General features: G+C 38.7%; 2 protein-coding genes across 2 annotated transcripts in view; both read left to right on the forward strand.

Moving 5' to 3' along the window:
• Window positions 1-6149, forward strand: part of LOC127506040 (SH3 and multiple ankyrin repeat domains protein 1) — a 47218-nt gene extending 41069 nt beyond the window's left edge. Inside the window, exons 17-21 of the mRNA XM_051882156.1 lie at window positions 3522-3604; window positions 3703-3827; window positions 4875-5010; window positions 5114-5194; window positions 5353-6149. Of these exons, the coding sequence (XP_051738116.1) occupies window positions 3522-3604; window positions 3703-3827; window positions 4875-5010; window positions 5114-5194; window positions 5353-5387 (460 nt within the window). The 3' untranslated portion in view covers window positions 5388-6149. The remainder of the gene's footprint in view (window positions 1-3521; window positions 3605-3702; window positions 3828-4874; window positions 5011-5113; window positions 5195-5352) is intronic.
• A 4483-nt stretch (window positions 6150-10632) lies between these two features.
• On the forward strand, window positions 10633-15700 carry LOC127506041 (SH3 and multiple ankyrin repeat domains protein 1-like). The gene is made up of 3 exons (XM_051882157.1): window positions 10633-11946; window positions 12328-13431; window positions 14396-15700. The coding sequence occupies exons 1-3, from the start codon at window positions 10850-10852 to the stop codon at window positions 14475-14477; spliced, it is 2283 nt and encodes a 760-aa protein (XP_051738117.1). The 5' UTR covers window positions 10633-10849; the 3' UTR covers window positions 14478-15700.
• Window positions 15701-17042: the final 1342 nt, after the last annotated feature.

A 17042-nucleotide genomic window follows, 5' to 3' on the forward strand; every position in this document is an offset into this window, starting at 1 on the left:
CATGCGATGGAGGAAGAACACGTCAGAAAACGTTTTCCTGCTGTTTGTGTGTTGTAAATGAGTTCATGTGACATGTATGTGTGTTTTTGAATCACTTAAAAGGGTATGAGTCACTATGGGTGTATATATTTGTGAAAGTGTGCATCATAGAAAGTTGCGATCCTTCGGGGTCGATCAAATGTGTGTGAGTCTCGCTGGCGTATCGTCATCTATGCATCACAATCTTTCCCGCTGTCATTCCTACACAGATGCGATATGATGATGCTGTTCAGAACGGTGTTAACGTAGGAAAATGATGCTAAAATTCGAGGCGGATCAACTTCTAGAATATGAGTGAACTTGTCACGTGAGAGGATTTTGTATTTGAAAATCACAATTTCAATAATAATAAAAAACGTTAAATTGTAATCTGCTTCAGTTACAGAAACTGAACTTATTTTAGTTTTCCAATGCTGATAATCTGGATGTTATTTCATTTGCATCTTGTGATGCTCCTGGATTTAACAAGTGTGGCATAAATATGTGGATTTAAAAATGTTGGGATTGTCGTTGGTTGGAAAAATCTGATTTTTAAATCTAAAATTGTACGGTTTTCCATTTGTAGTAGGGTTTTGGCTTGGGTTCGTCATTAGTGTTTATAATTATCTTTATATAAGAATATATATAAGAAGTCTAAAGTGTGTAACCATGTGTTACCTCAGTACAGTATAGTGATGCGTATGCATGCATTTAAATGGATGGTTGCTCTGTCCAAACTCTTGTTAACATATCGCTGTCGTTCAGGTGCATCTGATATGTTTGTTGTTAGATGGTGATAAACCTTGTGTTTGCCAATTCTGTGGGTCGTGTGCTGGATCCATGATGGATGATACCATTCAGAACGATGTTAAAGTTGGAAAATGCTGCTGTCAACTTCTAAAAAATGAGTAGAGAGCATTTTGTAATTGAAAATCATGATTTCAGTAATAAAAAAATGTTCTGCTCAAGATAAAGGTGTTAAATTGTCATTTTACTCAGTTACAGAAACTGAACTTTTAGTTTTCCAACACTGATAATCTGCATATTAATTAGTTTGCATGTTGTGATGCTCCTTGATTGAACAAAGGTGGGATAAACATGCGGATTTTAAATTGCTAAATTTGACACAAACTGTGCTGTATCCATAATGGATCTCCAGGATTATGGGGATCTTATCTATATGCTTGTGGAAGAAGATAAAGGAGACTGTAATATCACTACAGTTTTAGCTAATGGAAAGCGCTTACAGGCACAATAAAGTCCTTTTTTGTTGATTTAGTAAATTGAGAACCATTTTAATCAACACAGGCTGACGTAAAGCTAATAATGGAGAATGTTTCACATGGATAACATTATGTAAAGTTGATGTTTGATAAATGTTCTAACAATGTTAGGAGAAAACGTTCCTAGTCTAACATCCTGACCTTAAATGACATTCTACTTGCATTAGGCAAACTGTACATTGTAACATTCTCACAAACAAAATGGAATGTTTGGGAAACATTTTTAGAATCTAAATTTGTTGCAGCTGATCCATGTGTTAATTGTTTCACTGGCTTTACGTTGCGCCTGCCTTTGTAGTGTTAATTCAGCTAGCTGCATTTAAGCATCGGAACAAAGATATTTTGCATTGATATCGCAGTCAGAACATACAATGTCCAAATAATAGAGCTGAGCTGACAAAACACAATGCTAGTCTGTAACTGTCATTGTCTTTGCTCTGAACTAACTGCACACTTCTACAAACCCCCATACGTTCACCATGGTAACCAAAGTGTCCGCCAAAATACCATAGTTACTAACGTTATCGTTGCTACTGTAAATCCAACATATATGACATTTCAGAATCTTTGTCATTTCTATTTTTGAGCTTAGTCTAGTAGCTGTGTTTTGGAACATGGTAGCTGGTTTCTAACTGGTCCAAGCTGGTCAATAGCTAACGAAAGCTGGATTTTAACTGGTTTACCAGCCACAGCTTGACCACTGCTGTATGCTGTAGCTCGTTTGCTGCTGATCCAAGATCATCTACATGCTTGAAATAGTTAAAAACTTGGATATTATGTTCCAAAACAGCTACATTTTCCTGTGAATTCAGAACAGTGTTTTTTTGTATCATTAATATGCTAGTGTAGTTTGTATTAATAATATTTTGATTTTTTTTATCGTTATTATTGTTTTTATTGTTATATATTCTATTTTCATTAAGTTTTAAAATTAATTACATTTTAATTTTTTAAATGATTCAATTTTTTTTTTTTAAAGTTTTGGTAATTTAAGTAAATTAATTTAGTAATTTTTATTAATTTTATTTCAGTACAAAAATTAGTAATGTTGCTGAATTAAAATATGTTTTAAATTTCATTTTATTTCAGTAACATTTTTTTATGTCAAGTAACAAATGTTTTTTAGTGCTGTCAATCGATAACTAATTAATCACACATTTTTTTCTGTGATTAATCACGTTAAATTTTTTAATATACGTTTTTTTGTTTTTAATTTGATAATGTAATAATTTCACAGTGAAGCTCCAAATTAATGTAGAAACAACATAACGACAGTATATTTTATATACTTGTTTAATGGCATCTTTTTATGAATGAAGGCCAGCATCACTGATGCTAATAATACTGATGTCTCATTTTTTTCAATTTTAAACATTAATTATAGCCATTCAACATTAAAATGTAATTGAAAGCTATTAATTTGAACATTTATTAGGCTTCTAAAAATGTAACAACTTCACATAAACCCTGTCTAACAGTTAGGAAATATACTACAGAAATTGAATAAAGTTATCACTGCATAAATTATAAATTAAATATACATTAATCCTTATTAAAGCTAGTACTTTAGTCAAGAGCAGTGAGTAATTTTCTCTGTTACCTTTGTTCTTTGATTAACATCACAACATTAGTGGCTGCTGTCACTTTAAGATCTGCCGCTGCTGCAAATGACGCATTATTTTCTCACCTCTTTATATTCATTTAAGACTTTATGTAACTCATATAAGACTGCTTTTGTGAGTATACTGGACAAAATTGACATTTTGGCATAATTGTGTGTGTTATTGTTCATTCAAGTGCGAAAGAGAACTCGATATTGGTGCGCATTTGCATGAATAAGAGCGTGATCATATAATGTAACGCTAGCCAATAATGCGATAAACTGAAAAAAAAATGAATCGCATGCATTAACACGTTAACGTTGACAGCACTAGTTTTTTTATGCTTTTGGTTTCAGTTTTAGTTAACGATCATAACCCAGACTCTGAGTGATATTCTCAAATTTTGCATATACACTAAAAAATGCTGGGTTGTTTCAACCCAAAATTGGGTCAAATATGGACAAAACCAACCGTTGGGTTAAAATTTTACTTTAAAAATTTAACCCGATGGTTGTGTTTGTCCAAATTTGGGTTGAAACAACCCATCATTTTGATAAAATGAGCTTCTGCACGTCTTTCATATGAGCTTCAAAACACCTCTGTCTTTCCTCTCTGACAGTGACTACATCATAAAGGAGAAAACTGTACTTCTGCAGAAAAAAGACAATGAGGGCTTCGGTTTTGTGCTCAGAGGGGCCAAAGGTGAGTGGTGGACATCAGCGAGCTCTTTTCTGGTTTGATAACAGAGCACAGCATGACATAGACGGATCTCATCTGTGATTGTGATCTATGATCTCTAGCCCAGACTCCTGTCGAGGAGTTCAGCCCGACTCCAGCCTTTCCTGCTCTGCAGTACCTCGAGTCTGTCGATGAGGGGGGCGTCGCGTGGCGGTCCGGCCTGCGGATGGGCGACTTCCTGATCGAGGTTAGCAAAGAGGTTGTGTCCTTAGATGCAACCAGACTGAAAACTGGTTTAGCTGTATAGTCTCCTGTCTGTGAGGTGTTAAACCCTACATTGAACAAATCTTAACACCTACACTGAGGTGATAAGCCTCACTGTGATACTTGTGTTACTGACTTAAATTTGATTCTGCAAGAGAAGGTGACGTGCATCTTGTGTTCTCTGTATATGCCATCTTGACTGTTTGGTATTGCAAAAGATATATTTTTATTGATGCATCTCCAGACGCTTCGGCCTGTTAGCAAACACCTTCACCTCACGGTTCCCGGCTGGTTAATTTGAAGTGTGAATCATGTTGAATCATTTTGAAACAAGTCTGATGATAATGCTTAAGACGCCCACTTGTGTTTCTCTCTCTCTAAACTGCAAATCAAATTTCCTTTCTTATATAATTTTCAAATATAATTTTATTTAAAAACAATCTTTGTAAAACTATATGTACATTGAAAGTCACTTGAACTGAATAATGTATTAGAAAGTTTGGGGTCGGTAAGATTTTTTTAATGTTTTTTAAAAGAAATCTCTTATGCTCACCGAGGCTATATTTATTTGATCAAAAATACAGCAAAAACAGAAATATTAAAATTAACAGTTTTCTATTTGAATATATTTTAAAATATAATTTATTCCTGTGATCAAAGCTGAATTTTCAGCATCATTACTCCAGTCTTCAGTGTCACATGATCCTTCAGAAATCATTCTAATATGCTGATTTGCTGCTCAAGAAATATTTCTGATTTTTATCAATGCTATATTATAATTGTATTATCAATTATATTTTTGTGGAAACCGTGACAGGATTCTTTGATAAATATAAATATAAACATTATAAATGTCTTTACAGTTTTTTTTTTATTGTTTTAAAGCATCCTTGCTGAATAAAAGTATTAATTTCTTTAAAAAAACAACTTACCGACCCCAAACTTACGAACAGTTGTATATCTTGCAATATATCTTGAGTTACTATTGATTCAAAGCACAGTGACAGTCATTATCGCTGTTTTCTCATAGGTGAATGGAATCAATGTGGTGAAGGTGGGTCACAGGCAGGTGGTGAACATGATTCGCCAGGGCGGGAACAGCCTGATGGTGAAGGTCGTCATGGTTGCGCGAAATCCTGAGATGGAGGAAATGCCTAAGAAGAAAGGTCAGGGTCTGTTTTTACTGTGGATTTGTCTGTGGGAGTATGAATGGATGGCATTGCAGCCAGTTTTTGATTTGATTTACCAGCACTCTCTCCTTACCTTTAGTTCCTCAGCAAAGTAAGCGGCTGACCCCTCCGGCTATAGCTCTGCGCTCCAAATCCATGACTTCAGAACTGGAGGAGATGGGTACAATCTTACAAACTCATATACTCACCTTACATACATATACACGCATGAAATACGTTAGTATATTAAGCAGTTTTATCCTAAAACTTACATATCACGCATTCAGTCATCTTTTTTGACTGATAATGTGCTTGTTTTTCTCTCTTCTTTGCACACAGTGGAGAAAGGTCTGTCTATCTCTTGTTATTTTTAAACTATTATGTTATTTTAGAATGAGTGAACTAAAAGCTATCCAATGACTTTTGTATGTGTGTGTGTATGTGTATATATATATATATATATATATATATATATATATATATATATTCTGTATATGTATGTATGTGTATATATGTATTTTTTTGTGGCAATCAAGCTCATTTGTTTTTTTGGAAATTTCATTCATTCACAATGTTTCTCAATGCTATTCTCATCAGTTACTTTCATTAGATTCATTAGATTCTCATTAATGTTTTTTTTTTTTTTTTTTTACAATATTTGTATTTCACAACTATAATGTATAAATACTTTACTATTAAAAAATAAATTATACATATTTTTGCCTTGAAAATGGTGTCACAATGAAAAAACAAAACAAAAACTTAAAACAGGCTTCATTTTTATTAAGCAAAATATAATTTATTATTTCTTCTGATTTAAGGATGAATTATATCTTAGATATTCAACAATGAACAGCAGTATGTGATTTACATTTATTAGTTATAAAATGTTTCTTGTCAGCGACAATGAAAACATGTTATAATGTTTGTTGGCTGTCAGTCTTCTCATGACAACTCAAAATAGATTGCAAACTTGAGGAAAATGCTGGTTAATGAGTGTTAATACTGTTACAAGGGAATCATTTAAAATAATGATACAAAAATAACTAAATATGAAAATATTACATTGTCACCATAGTGTCCAGTAAAATGTGCACTTGTGAAAAGTTATTGCATATGTAACATTATTCACTTTCTGTTACAGCTGCCTCACCATGGAAGAAACCAGGTGATTTGATTTTTCTTTTGTTTTCGCATTTATGGGTATGTGGATGTCAGTTATCAAATGCATGGCGGTGATGAAATGTGTACTGTGACTGCCTCCAGTTAGTACGATTATCATATTTGAGGCACTTAAGAGCAATTCATGAAATCCCACAAGCTTCTCTGGTATGTATGAATGTGCATTGAAAGCTGTTTATTAGGAACATGTCTGTGTATTTGTGTGTACAGTTGCAAATTTTTTGTATGTGATTTTTCTCTATGCTCAGACCACACAGAGAGCTCTCAAGCTCCAGAAAAGAAGAAGAGCGTCTATCAAATGGCCCTTAGTAAGAAACCTTCCTTTTCATTATGACATCTTTGACATCTCCTGCTATACATTTCTTTTTAAATATCACATTTTAATGTATATTATGATATGTACATGGCTTCACCTCCAGTCTGACAGTCTGTTTAAATAAAAAGACCAAAAGGCAATGAATATGTTTTCATGATTTATAGCATCCTTTCGTTTTCCAGATAAGCTGGACGAGATTTTAGCTGCTGCTCAGCAGACAATTAGCACATCAGACTCTCAGGGTCACAGAGGTCATGGGGGCAAGAAGGAACGAAACAAGGGCTTTAACGCTAATGAGGTAACATCTTTGTTTCATTATCTCTGTACTGATTAACAGTGATTCGACAGTGTTGAGGAAGCTACTTTTGAAGCTAGTTTGTCAAGTTACAAGCTCATAATTTAAACTACAGTCAAGCTACTTAAAGGTAAAGCTACTGATGATATATTTTGTCATTTATCACCAGCATAAACTTTAACAAACAACTTTAAAAACATTGTAATGAACAGCAGCATATTTTGGCATTAAAAAGAAGAGCTAAAATGCTGTGCAGAGACACAAATCTGTGAGCCATCTGAACAAAACAATTCACTAGAATGAATAGGTTTTTCTAACATTACACATGAGAGAGATGTTTGAGAAAGCATGTTTGATTATTGCATCAGTTCACTCTGCTGTAGAGTTGTGTGCACAGTAACATATGACATCAAAAACCATCACTACTCGTTGGAAAAAGCAGCTACAAGAAAAGCTTCAAAAGAGTTATAAACACAGCTTTGAAACTTGGTAGTTTTGGTTGAAGAAAGGGGTTCTTTGTAGTATATTGCTACAAACGACCATTTACGTTTGCTAGCCTGATCTTAGGTGTTGCACAGCTGTGTTAGTAAGGCTTTTCACCTGGTAATAAGTGTAAGAGTGCAACAACTTCTGTACTGCAGGTGCTGAAAAAAAGTACATTTACAAGCAGTTAATGGCCCTCATTTATCAAATGAACGTAGAAACCAGCGTACATCCAAATGAAAAAATCAGCTTACGACAACGCTCACATGTGATTCATTAAACTTTCGTATGCGGCCAATTCCGTTGCACAAATTAGGCTATAGTGGCATTCATTATAAAGCAGAAATGCATTTATTTAAAGCAAAACTGAATTGGGCTCACATGGCCTACCTCTCTCATTCGGGAAGAATCCAAACGTTTCAACATCCGCGATGTAACATTTATTGCTTGCTGATCTACTGTTGCGTTCTATTTCACTCTTGTTTCAATATCCACGTAAAACATCCTTCACATGCGCAAAAATGTGTTTGGTTGGGCGTTGCGCACGCCGACTGGAACAGATGGATAGCGGACCATTTAAACTGAGCAGTGTTAACTTGCTCTGCATTTAGTTTGCTGATAAATGGCTAAAATGTAAAGTTAGCAACGCTAGAACTGATATGTTGCGTCTGCGTGTGTGAGTGAGGCGCCTGCGCGATCAATTGGATTTAATAAAATAAAGATAAATATTTTAATAAAATAAAGAAAACGAATACAAAGCGAGCATAGGCTGTACTAAGCCCTACTTGATGCACAGTTTTTCTCTTTTGCTTTGCTAATCTGTTAATTATTTCAGTGAAATATATTTCATGTAGTCCTATTTTTTTTATTCCTTGTAGGCTATATTATTCTGTTTTTCTCTGGATTGCAGGTGCGAGATGTGTGAATCCTAATGTTCTGTTGATGTTGCCATTTGCGCATTCAAAGCGAAATCCCTGGAAAGAAGACATGCATCTATTCTAATTTTAATTTGACATTTTAATTGTGTCGTTTAATGGTTAATGATCGATTAGTGAGGAAAATAATCTACATGTTCTCATAACAATTCTCTACCAGATTTACTATGCTGCACGCAAGTTCCCGCTGACTCAAAAACATGCGTACACGTGCGTAGACCTGACGTGAGATTTGATTGTAGCCACCGCTCACGTTCATATTGATAAATGCCAAATTTTGCGTGGAAACGAGCGTACGCACAGTTTTCTTGCGTACGATCATTTGATAAATGAGGTCCAATGTGTGGATATAGTGCTGTAATCCGTATTTCACTGAGACAGCAAGGAAATGTGCTAAATATTCAATCCCATCAGTCTCTTCCCTTTACAGCAAACTTTTGAACAATCAGGTGTTGGCATGATGTCATCAGGCTCTGGGTATGGTTATAACCAAGCCCAGTTTTCATCAGGCCATTCAACTCAGCGTGCTATGATGATGCGTCAGAAATCCATGGGTAAGTTTAAATGCAGCAGGTCCAATTGTCCAATTGCACTGTAATTCTTAGTGCACTTTATTTAACTGTGTTCTGCATGTCTTCTGTCTAAAGGTGTTACAGAGGAGGAGAGGGTACATCTCCATCCTCCTACTATGAAGCTGTCTCGTAGTCTTTCTGTGCCTGGACCAGAGGACATTCCCCCTCCACCCGACACCTCAGCGCCTGAGCCGCCCCTGTCTGCCGGTGGCCACACAGACAGGAGAGCAGCACCAACACATTTTTTTGCTGTCCCTCCTCTGCCTCCATCACACCACTTGCCTCACAGCCAGACACAGCACAGGGTCCCGCCCAACCGTAGGGTAAGAGTTTGATATCATAGGTCAAAGGTCCCAAGAAGTGGCATTGGTCATATGCTTTGTTCTTTCTTGTCTTTTCCTGGACATATATTTCCACAATAAAGAGTATTAAATCTTATAAATATTGTGTTTTACAGGCTGAAACTGATACCAGCAAGATGGGAGGAGCAAGAATGGGTGGACTGAGGCGTGGCTATAGCAACGCCACACCTCCCTCTGATGTGGGCGGCAAACAGTCCACCACACAGCGGAACCAAGCGCCAGCGGTGGCCAAGATTGCAGGTCGGCAAGGGGGGAAGGGGCTGTTGGTGAAGCAGCGCAAGGTGGAGGAGACATCAGGCAGAGAAAAATTGGAGAAAAGTTCCATTTCAATCCCAACAATTATTGTTAAAGCGCCATCTACCAGCAGCTCTGGGCACAGTAGCCGTGCGAGCAGTGAGGATACAGAACCGTCTCCTGAGATTAATGAAGAGCAGGAAGAGGGAAAGCCTCAAAATCCAGTCATGGCTCCTACGCCCACTCCACCTCCGCCACCTAATATCCCATCAAAAATGGAAACACTGGGAAAGAGCACAGCACAGAGGGAACGTGAACGCTTCCGTGATTCCCGCCGGAGAAGCGCCTCATTCTACTACTCCTCTGAGGAGGACATGTTAGATGAACATGAGTCTGCTCAAACTCCACTGGAGGGCAGCACCTCCACTCGTCTGCGCCCTTCCAAATCTATCGATGAGGGATTGATCTCTGGTGATGCCTTAAGCATGCCGCCTGCGTTTGGGTTGCCGCAGTACGCATCAGCTACACCTCATCAAGCCACCACCTTCATCCACCCATTGACAGGGAAAGTTCTAGACCCAACAAGCCCTCTTGGGCTCGCACTGGCAGCACGTGAGCGAGCGCTGAAAGACGACCACCGTACACGTAGAGAGGAAAGGCACTTCGGACGCCAGCTGTCCAGCACTGGAGCTTTTCCTCCTGCGGTCTCCCCTCCAAACCAAAAGCCTGTTCCTCCGTTCTACATCTACCAATCACACACCTCACTCTACCTTAGTGGTGCCTCTCCAACAACAGGTGGGCCAGTCCCACAGAGTCGCCCCCAGTCTCCTCGGATGCTGCGATTGACAGGTGGTGGGACGGGGAGCTTGGAATGGAATGAACAGAACCTTATGGATAGAGAGGAAAGAGGGGCACCAAAGGTGCGGTTTACAGATAATCAAGCCAGTCAGTACCAGTCTCACCTTCAGGATAGAGACAACAGAGCCAATCAGTACCACACTTACCTGCGGGAAAGAGAGAGAGAAGGGCACAAGAGGATACCGCCCAAGCCTCCTCCCCGCAGGCTATCCTACATAGATAAGGAGAGTGAACTCGGCACAGCTGGCAAAAGTCCCACCAGTAATTCCCAGGATGACAGGGGAGGACAGAAGATGGGAGAGAGTGGGATGGAAAAGGAGGGAGAGAAGGATGTAAAGAGAGGGGGAAACCTAGGGGTTGGAGAGGGTGGTGATGTGATGATGCTTCCACCTCCTGCTCCATCTGTGGATGTGGATGATGAGTTTGTGTTTGCAGAGCCCCTACCTCCCCCTATACAGTTTGCAAACGGAATAGAAATAGACACCCATGGAACAACAGAATATAATCAACAGCAACAACAACAGAAGGAGCTGTCAGGATCTCAGCCACTCAAAGACCAACAGTCCCTGCAAACGCTTTCCAATCCCCCGCAAGATGCCATGTCCCTACCAGACAACATGAATGCTGACTCACAGCAGACACCCGTCCATCCTTCTGCTGTGGTACATCCATATCTTTTCCCACCATCTCCTCTAATCCCCCCTCCACAACTGTGTCCTAAAATACCTCCCGCAAACCCTCCCCAATCTCAACCCTCTGGTTATTCCCAGCACCCAAACACCGGCCAACCCCAACCTTTACCCTCGCCACAAGCAGGAGACTCTGCCACTTCTAGTCTTACATCCTATGACAGTGAGGTGGCCAATCTGACTCAGTCAGCTCTCTCCCCATCTCTTCCTTCTCCTCAGATTTTTCCTCCTTCGAGTTCCCCTTCCGCCCCAGGCTCCTCATCTGACCCTCTGTCATTGCATCGACCTCTTCCACTTTTCTACCCGCACCAAGGCCACACTAATGTTTCTCTGTCGTATTCCACCATGGCTGCAACTGCAACTGTAATGACTGTCACCACAGCAATGCCTTTGGAAAGTACATCAGTTCCTCAGGCACTTAAGGGGCGTGATTGGTCGGAGGCTGTGGTTGATTCTGGGATTGAGGAACTGGATAGTCACAGCAGCAGTGATCACCACTTGGAAAACTTCACAGAAAGAAGGGAGCAAGAAGGAGGCCGAGAGAAGGAGAGCGAAGGAAGACGGAGAGAAAGCATGGAGAGCGGGATAGTAGGGGATGGTTTCAAAGGAGACCGAAGAGTGTCCCTGGATTCGTCTCTTTCTCAAACCGATAAATTTGCTCAAAAACCACATAAACCGCACATACATAAATCCAAACCTCCAAACCAGCCACTAGCAAAAACACACACTCAAAATATGTCAAAATACCACGTACACACACAGAATGGGCGAACCGGACCACCGCTACAGCGGCAGGCTAGCACTGCTCCCAACATGTACAGGTCAAGGGAAGAGGAAGAGCACGAACTGGGAAGAGGAGGTGATGCTGCAGTGAAGATTCCAGCATTTATGGATCGTCGTCTGAACTCTCCTCTCTCCAATGTTAAGGCCAGCATCATAAATGAACTCAGCAGTAAACTACAACAGCTTGGTGGCTGGCAGGGTCAGGAACAACCACCAAATCATAGGTGAGACATCCTGTGAAAACAATCACACAAAAACACACATTCTTACATTTGAAATTACCTGAATTTCTGCATTGTTAATGAAATCCCAATTATAGACAAATACAACCAGTTGTATTTTTCAAATAAACAATTTGAACAAATCCCAGAACTTATCCTGTTTGTGCTATAGACATGAATGATAAATCATAGTAACCCAACAAGGTAAAAACTCTCAGTACTCTTTAGCAACCATATTGCAATCTTTGGCAACCACCCACAACACCTTAACATTGTTGTGGTGCATTTTTTCCACTTGCATGCATTTTATTGCTAACTTTGTCTGAACTAAATTGGCATACTGCTGTTTTTCTGGTCCACACACTTTTATTTTCTCTTTCTCAGGTTTCCAGGTGATCCCTCTGGCTGTGCCCCTCTCCTCCCAGGTTCTGTGCAGTCTCTCCAACGCTCCTTCTCTCCAAACCTGCCCCCTAACTCTTTAGCATCTAACTGCCCCACTGTGGCTCTGAACCCTAACCCTGTACCTTCGTCTCCTCTTCCTGTAACAGCTTTAACCCCAGCCTTAACCCCTACCCCATTACCTCTAACCCCAACCCCAGCTCCAGCCCCTCTCAAAGACTGGACACCATCTAATTCTCCTATTTCTTTTCCTCACGGTATTTTGTCCCCTCCGTCGCTGCCCCATGCCCCCCTCTCTCCTCTTTCCCTGGCTCATGCACCCCTCTCTCCTCCATCATTACCTCATCCTCCCATTTCTCCAATATCTCTCTCTCATGCGCCTCTTTCTCCTTCTTCTGTCTCTCATCCACCACTCTCTCCATCCTATTCCCCCTATCCCTTGTCTCCAAAACATCGCTCTAAGTATCGTGGGAAAGTTTCCGAGTTTCAATTCTCCGGGCCAGAGCTGCGGCGTTCCGAATCTCATTCGTATGCTCAACGTCGCCGAGCACCCAGTCCCCTCATCTCCTGCTCGGACCACCCTCAACCTGGACCTCCACGTCCGTCCTCGCTCCCTCTCTTTCCATCTGCGCCACTTTACAGCTCTCTGTATGAAATGCAGCCCCCTTTAACACCCCCACTGGGAGTCGCCCATCAATATTCAGACCAGTTTTTCCCCCAAACTTCTCCTCTCTTCCCGCTCCCATCTTCTGTTGCTCCTCCTAACCCTGCGCTGGTCTCTAGCTCTCTCTCCCCTACCAACTTCCTGTCTGGAGGCTCCTCCCCATCTTGTATGGGCTACCCACCCTTAACACCGCCTCCACCCAATCAGCCATTTGTGTCTAAGCCCCTCCCCTACTGGAGCAAATATGATGTTGCTGATTGGCTGACTTACCTGAATCTGGCAGAGCACCGGGAACGTTTTCTTGACAACGAGATTGATGGATCCCACCTGCCATCTCTGACAAAAGAGGACTTCCTGGATCTGGGTGTGAGTCGGGTCGGACATCGCATGAACATTGAGCGTGCGCTTAAGAGACTTACGGACAGGTGAGATAGGAAGATGAGAGGAAATGAAGGGTAGTTTTAGATGAGGACCTGATGAACAAGCAAAAGAACATTAGACAGAAGTAGTGAGGGGAAAAATATTTAGTTTTTTCGAAACTGGAAAAAAAAGCCTTTTACATTTGTTTTTCTAAAAATGGTCCACCATTTCATAAAACTTAGCTCTGCATGGATAATTCTGCCTGCAGCTTTACTCGACAATAAATAAATAGTCTGCCCTCAATGTTTTTGTATGCTTAAGATGAAGTTTAGTTAAGTAAGGAAGACCCATTTCTTAAGACTGTGACCTTCATGTATACATGTTTTATTTTGCACTACCAGTCAAAGGTTTGCACATCTCCTCATTCTTCATTATGTACATTTTCCTAATTTTAGAGTTATAGGAAAGTATGAAAACTATGAAATAATACAAATGGAAATATTTCTTTAATATAGTGACTAAATAATGTTAAATCCCAGACAATTTAATAAGGTGAATCCTGGGATGCTTTTTAAACACTATTGAAGTTTTCATGTGTATATTTTCATGCACTAAAACTAAATGTGCAGTTTATATTTATTTATTTTTTTATTTAAACATAGACAGAAGCCTTTGATCAAAAGGTCATTATAAACATAAATTCAGTCAAGTGTCTCTAAACCTTTGACTGGGAGTGTATATTATAAATGCATTGAGTTATGATTTTTCATATTCCATTTAAGTCCACACACAAAAAAAAAAAAAACATCCAATCAATAGAATTATATCATTCCTTTTGTTAAAGATGGCATTTATTTGAAATTGCACAACTGACACATGCCCTATAATTACATACGGCACACTTATGTAACTTTAATTGCTTTTTGAATGCCAAATTCTTCATCTTAGTCTATAGATGATCAAGCACTTTCGTTTCTTACCTCATGCTCTGCCTCCTTTCTTTTCCTTTCCCCCTTCCATGTTTTCTAGGCTCTCCTCTGCTTTCTCTGTCTCCACTGTTTCTTCTGAAGGGCAGAACGAACGCATGAGAGATGAGGCGACTCAGAGCTAGAGGAGAATTAGAGAGAACTAGTTAGAGGATAGAAAGAAAGATTGTGGTTAGACAAAAAGCACTTGGGATGAAAGGGAAAGACTTCTACTGAAGGACAGAGATGGGGATGATTGCAAAGGAGAAGCGCTATGAAATACTCGAACACTCTCGCAGAGTGAAAGCTAAAGTCATCATCTCCGTCGTTCTGAGCAAATGTTTGTCATCCCAGCTGAAGCCAGATGGGCAAACTTCTTCAGCCAATCAGAGACACACAGAGAATGTACTTCTTTCATTGTTTTTTGGGATGAAGATATCAAAAGGTGTAATGAATTTTAGTAATATGATATTATTATATTGATAAAAAAGAGGCTACTGTGCATATATTTTAGCATCATTACGTACAGGCTTTGATTCATCTGATAATATGATGATTAAGGTCAACATGAAATCAGAATGGACCCCATTTACTTTTTTAATACACATTTCCAGTGCACATTATTCCAAAGAAAACAAAAAATGCCTACTGTATCAAATGTAATTTTCTTTTTTGGCTGATCATCAGGCTCTCTTATTTTTAACCATCAGTTATGTAGAGTCACTTTTCACCATCCAATCAGTTTGCGATAGATAAAATCAAGCTTTGCCTTACATTATTATCATTGAGTCCTTTTTTAAATTGGAAAATATGTTGGATTATGAAAGAAAAATGGGTTGCAAACTGTTTCGTGTTGACTTTAAGCAGTAAAAGCTCTAAAAAAAAGTCATCATAATGCCAATAATAACCATATAAGGATTAAGTATGTTAGCGTTTTAATACCATAAGCAGAATCAGTCTTCCAAAGATCAGAACACAATGAAAGAACCCATCGTTTATATTGCTTAAGTGCGCTCTTCTTAACCTACACAAACACACACACATGCACACTAACACGGACTGTGTGTGTATGTGTGTGTTTTTTGTGATAGCGGTTGTGGTTGTTTTATAGGAGTAAAGCATAACTCCATTTCATTTGAAAATATATTTAAGGAAATAGGAACAAAGGAAATATATATATGTATGTGTGCGTGTGTGTATGGAAATGTATGCAGAATTAAAGTATATATATATATATCTATATATATATATATATATATATATATATATAAATATCAGATATTTCTATTGTTCTGTACAATAATTGATGAATATGATGATACATAAGCTCTGCTTAAGAGGTTTGAATAAATTATTCTCGTTGAATTTATTCTCATCTCTTCTTGACAAATAATTGTACGCAAAACATAAGTGATTCCACTTTTTAGCCATTTTGTTTTTTTTTGCAGCTTAAAACGATACTCACCCTACTCACCCTTACTCACCCTCAAGTTGTTCCAAACCCGTATGAGTTTCTTTCTTCATTCTAACCCTTTCTGAACACAAAAGAAGATATTTTAAAGAATGTTGGTAACCAGACAGTTGATGGTAGCCATTGACTTCCATAGTATTTTTTTTTCCTACTATGGAAGTTAATGGCTACCGTCAACTTTTTGATTACCAACATTCTTTAAAATATCTTCTTTTGCGTTCAATAGAAGAAAGAAACTCATACAGGTTTGGAACAACTTGAGGTTGAGTAAGTGGTGACAAAATTTTAATTTTTGGGTGAACTATCCCTTTAACAGCCTATTTTTGCTGTGTTCTTTATTAACGGTATGCTTGAACATTGATCCATGGAAGACACAACCATAAGGGTGAGTAAATAAAAATGTCATTTTTTATATTACACTCTAAAATATGCTGGGTTAAAAAGAACCCAAGTTCAGTTGAAAAGGGACAAACCCAGTGTTTTAACCCAGCAGTTGGGTTAAATGTTTGCCCAACCTGCTGGGTAGTTTTATTTAAATCAACTATTGTTTAAAAATGACTGTATTGCTTGCTTAAAATGAACCCAAATATGTTGGAAATGAACATTTATTAATATGTTTAATAAATGAACATTTATTAAATTGCTTATTAATAAATGATGATTATTGTTGTTATTGTTGCCTCTAGTAATTATGTGTCTGATTTTTAATTTCCAACATATTTTGGGTTAATTTTAAGCCAGCCATATAGTCATTTTTAAACAATAATTGGGTTAAATAAAACTGCTCAGCACGTTTAACCCAACCACTGGGTTAAAGCAACTCAGTTGTTGGGTTTGTCCATTTTCAACCCAGGAATGGGTTGTTTTAACCCAGGAATGGGTTGTTTTAACCCAGCGGTTGGGTTAAATGTTTGCCCAACGACTTGGTAGTTTTATTTAACTTCCCACAGGCCACGATTGACTGTGTATGATGCAGTAGAGATCACATGACCACTGCAGGTTCTACCGTTCCTGTTGCCGAGGTGATGAACTCTGATAATAAACAATCATCAACATTCACTCGACCAGTGTTACTATGCTAAGCACTTTATAACTTTAAATGCTTTGATATAGAAATTGCATTATATGAAATGTACTGTGTTCTTTGCTTTTGAACTCATGAACTTCCTCTGTAAACACACTGATACATACTAATTGCTTCACATGTTGGCGGTTTTTCGCTCTGAGCTGTGGTTGGCAG

This window comes from Ctenopharyngodon idella, chromosome 23 (genome assembly GCF_019924925.1).
Source record: "Ctenopharyngodon idella isolate HZGC_01 chromosome 23, HZGC01, whole genome shotgun sequence".
Lineage (NCBI taxonomy): Eukaryota > Metazoa > Chordata > Actinopteri > Cypriniformes > Xenocyprididae > Ctenopharyngodon > Ctenopharyngodon idella.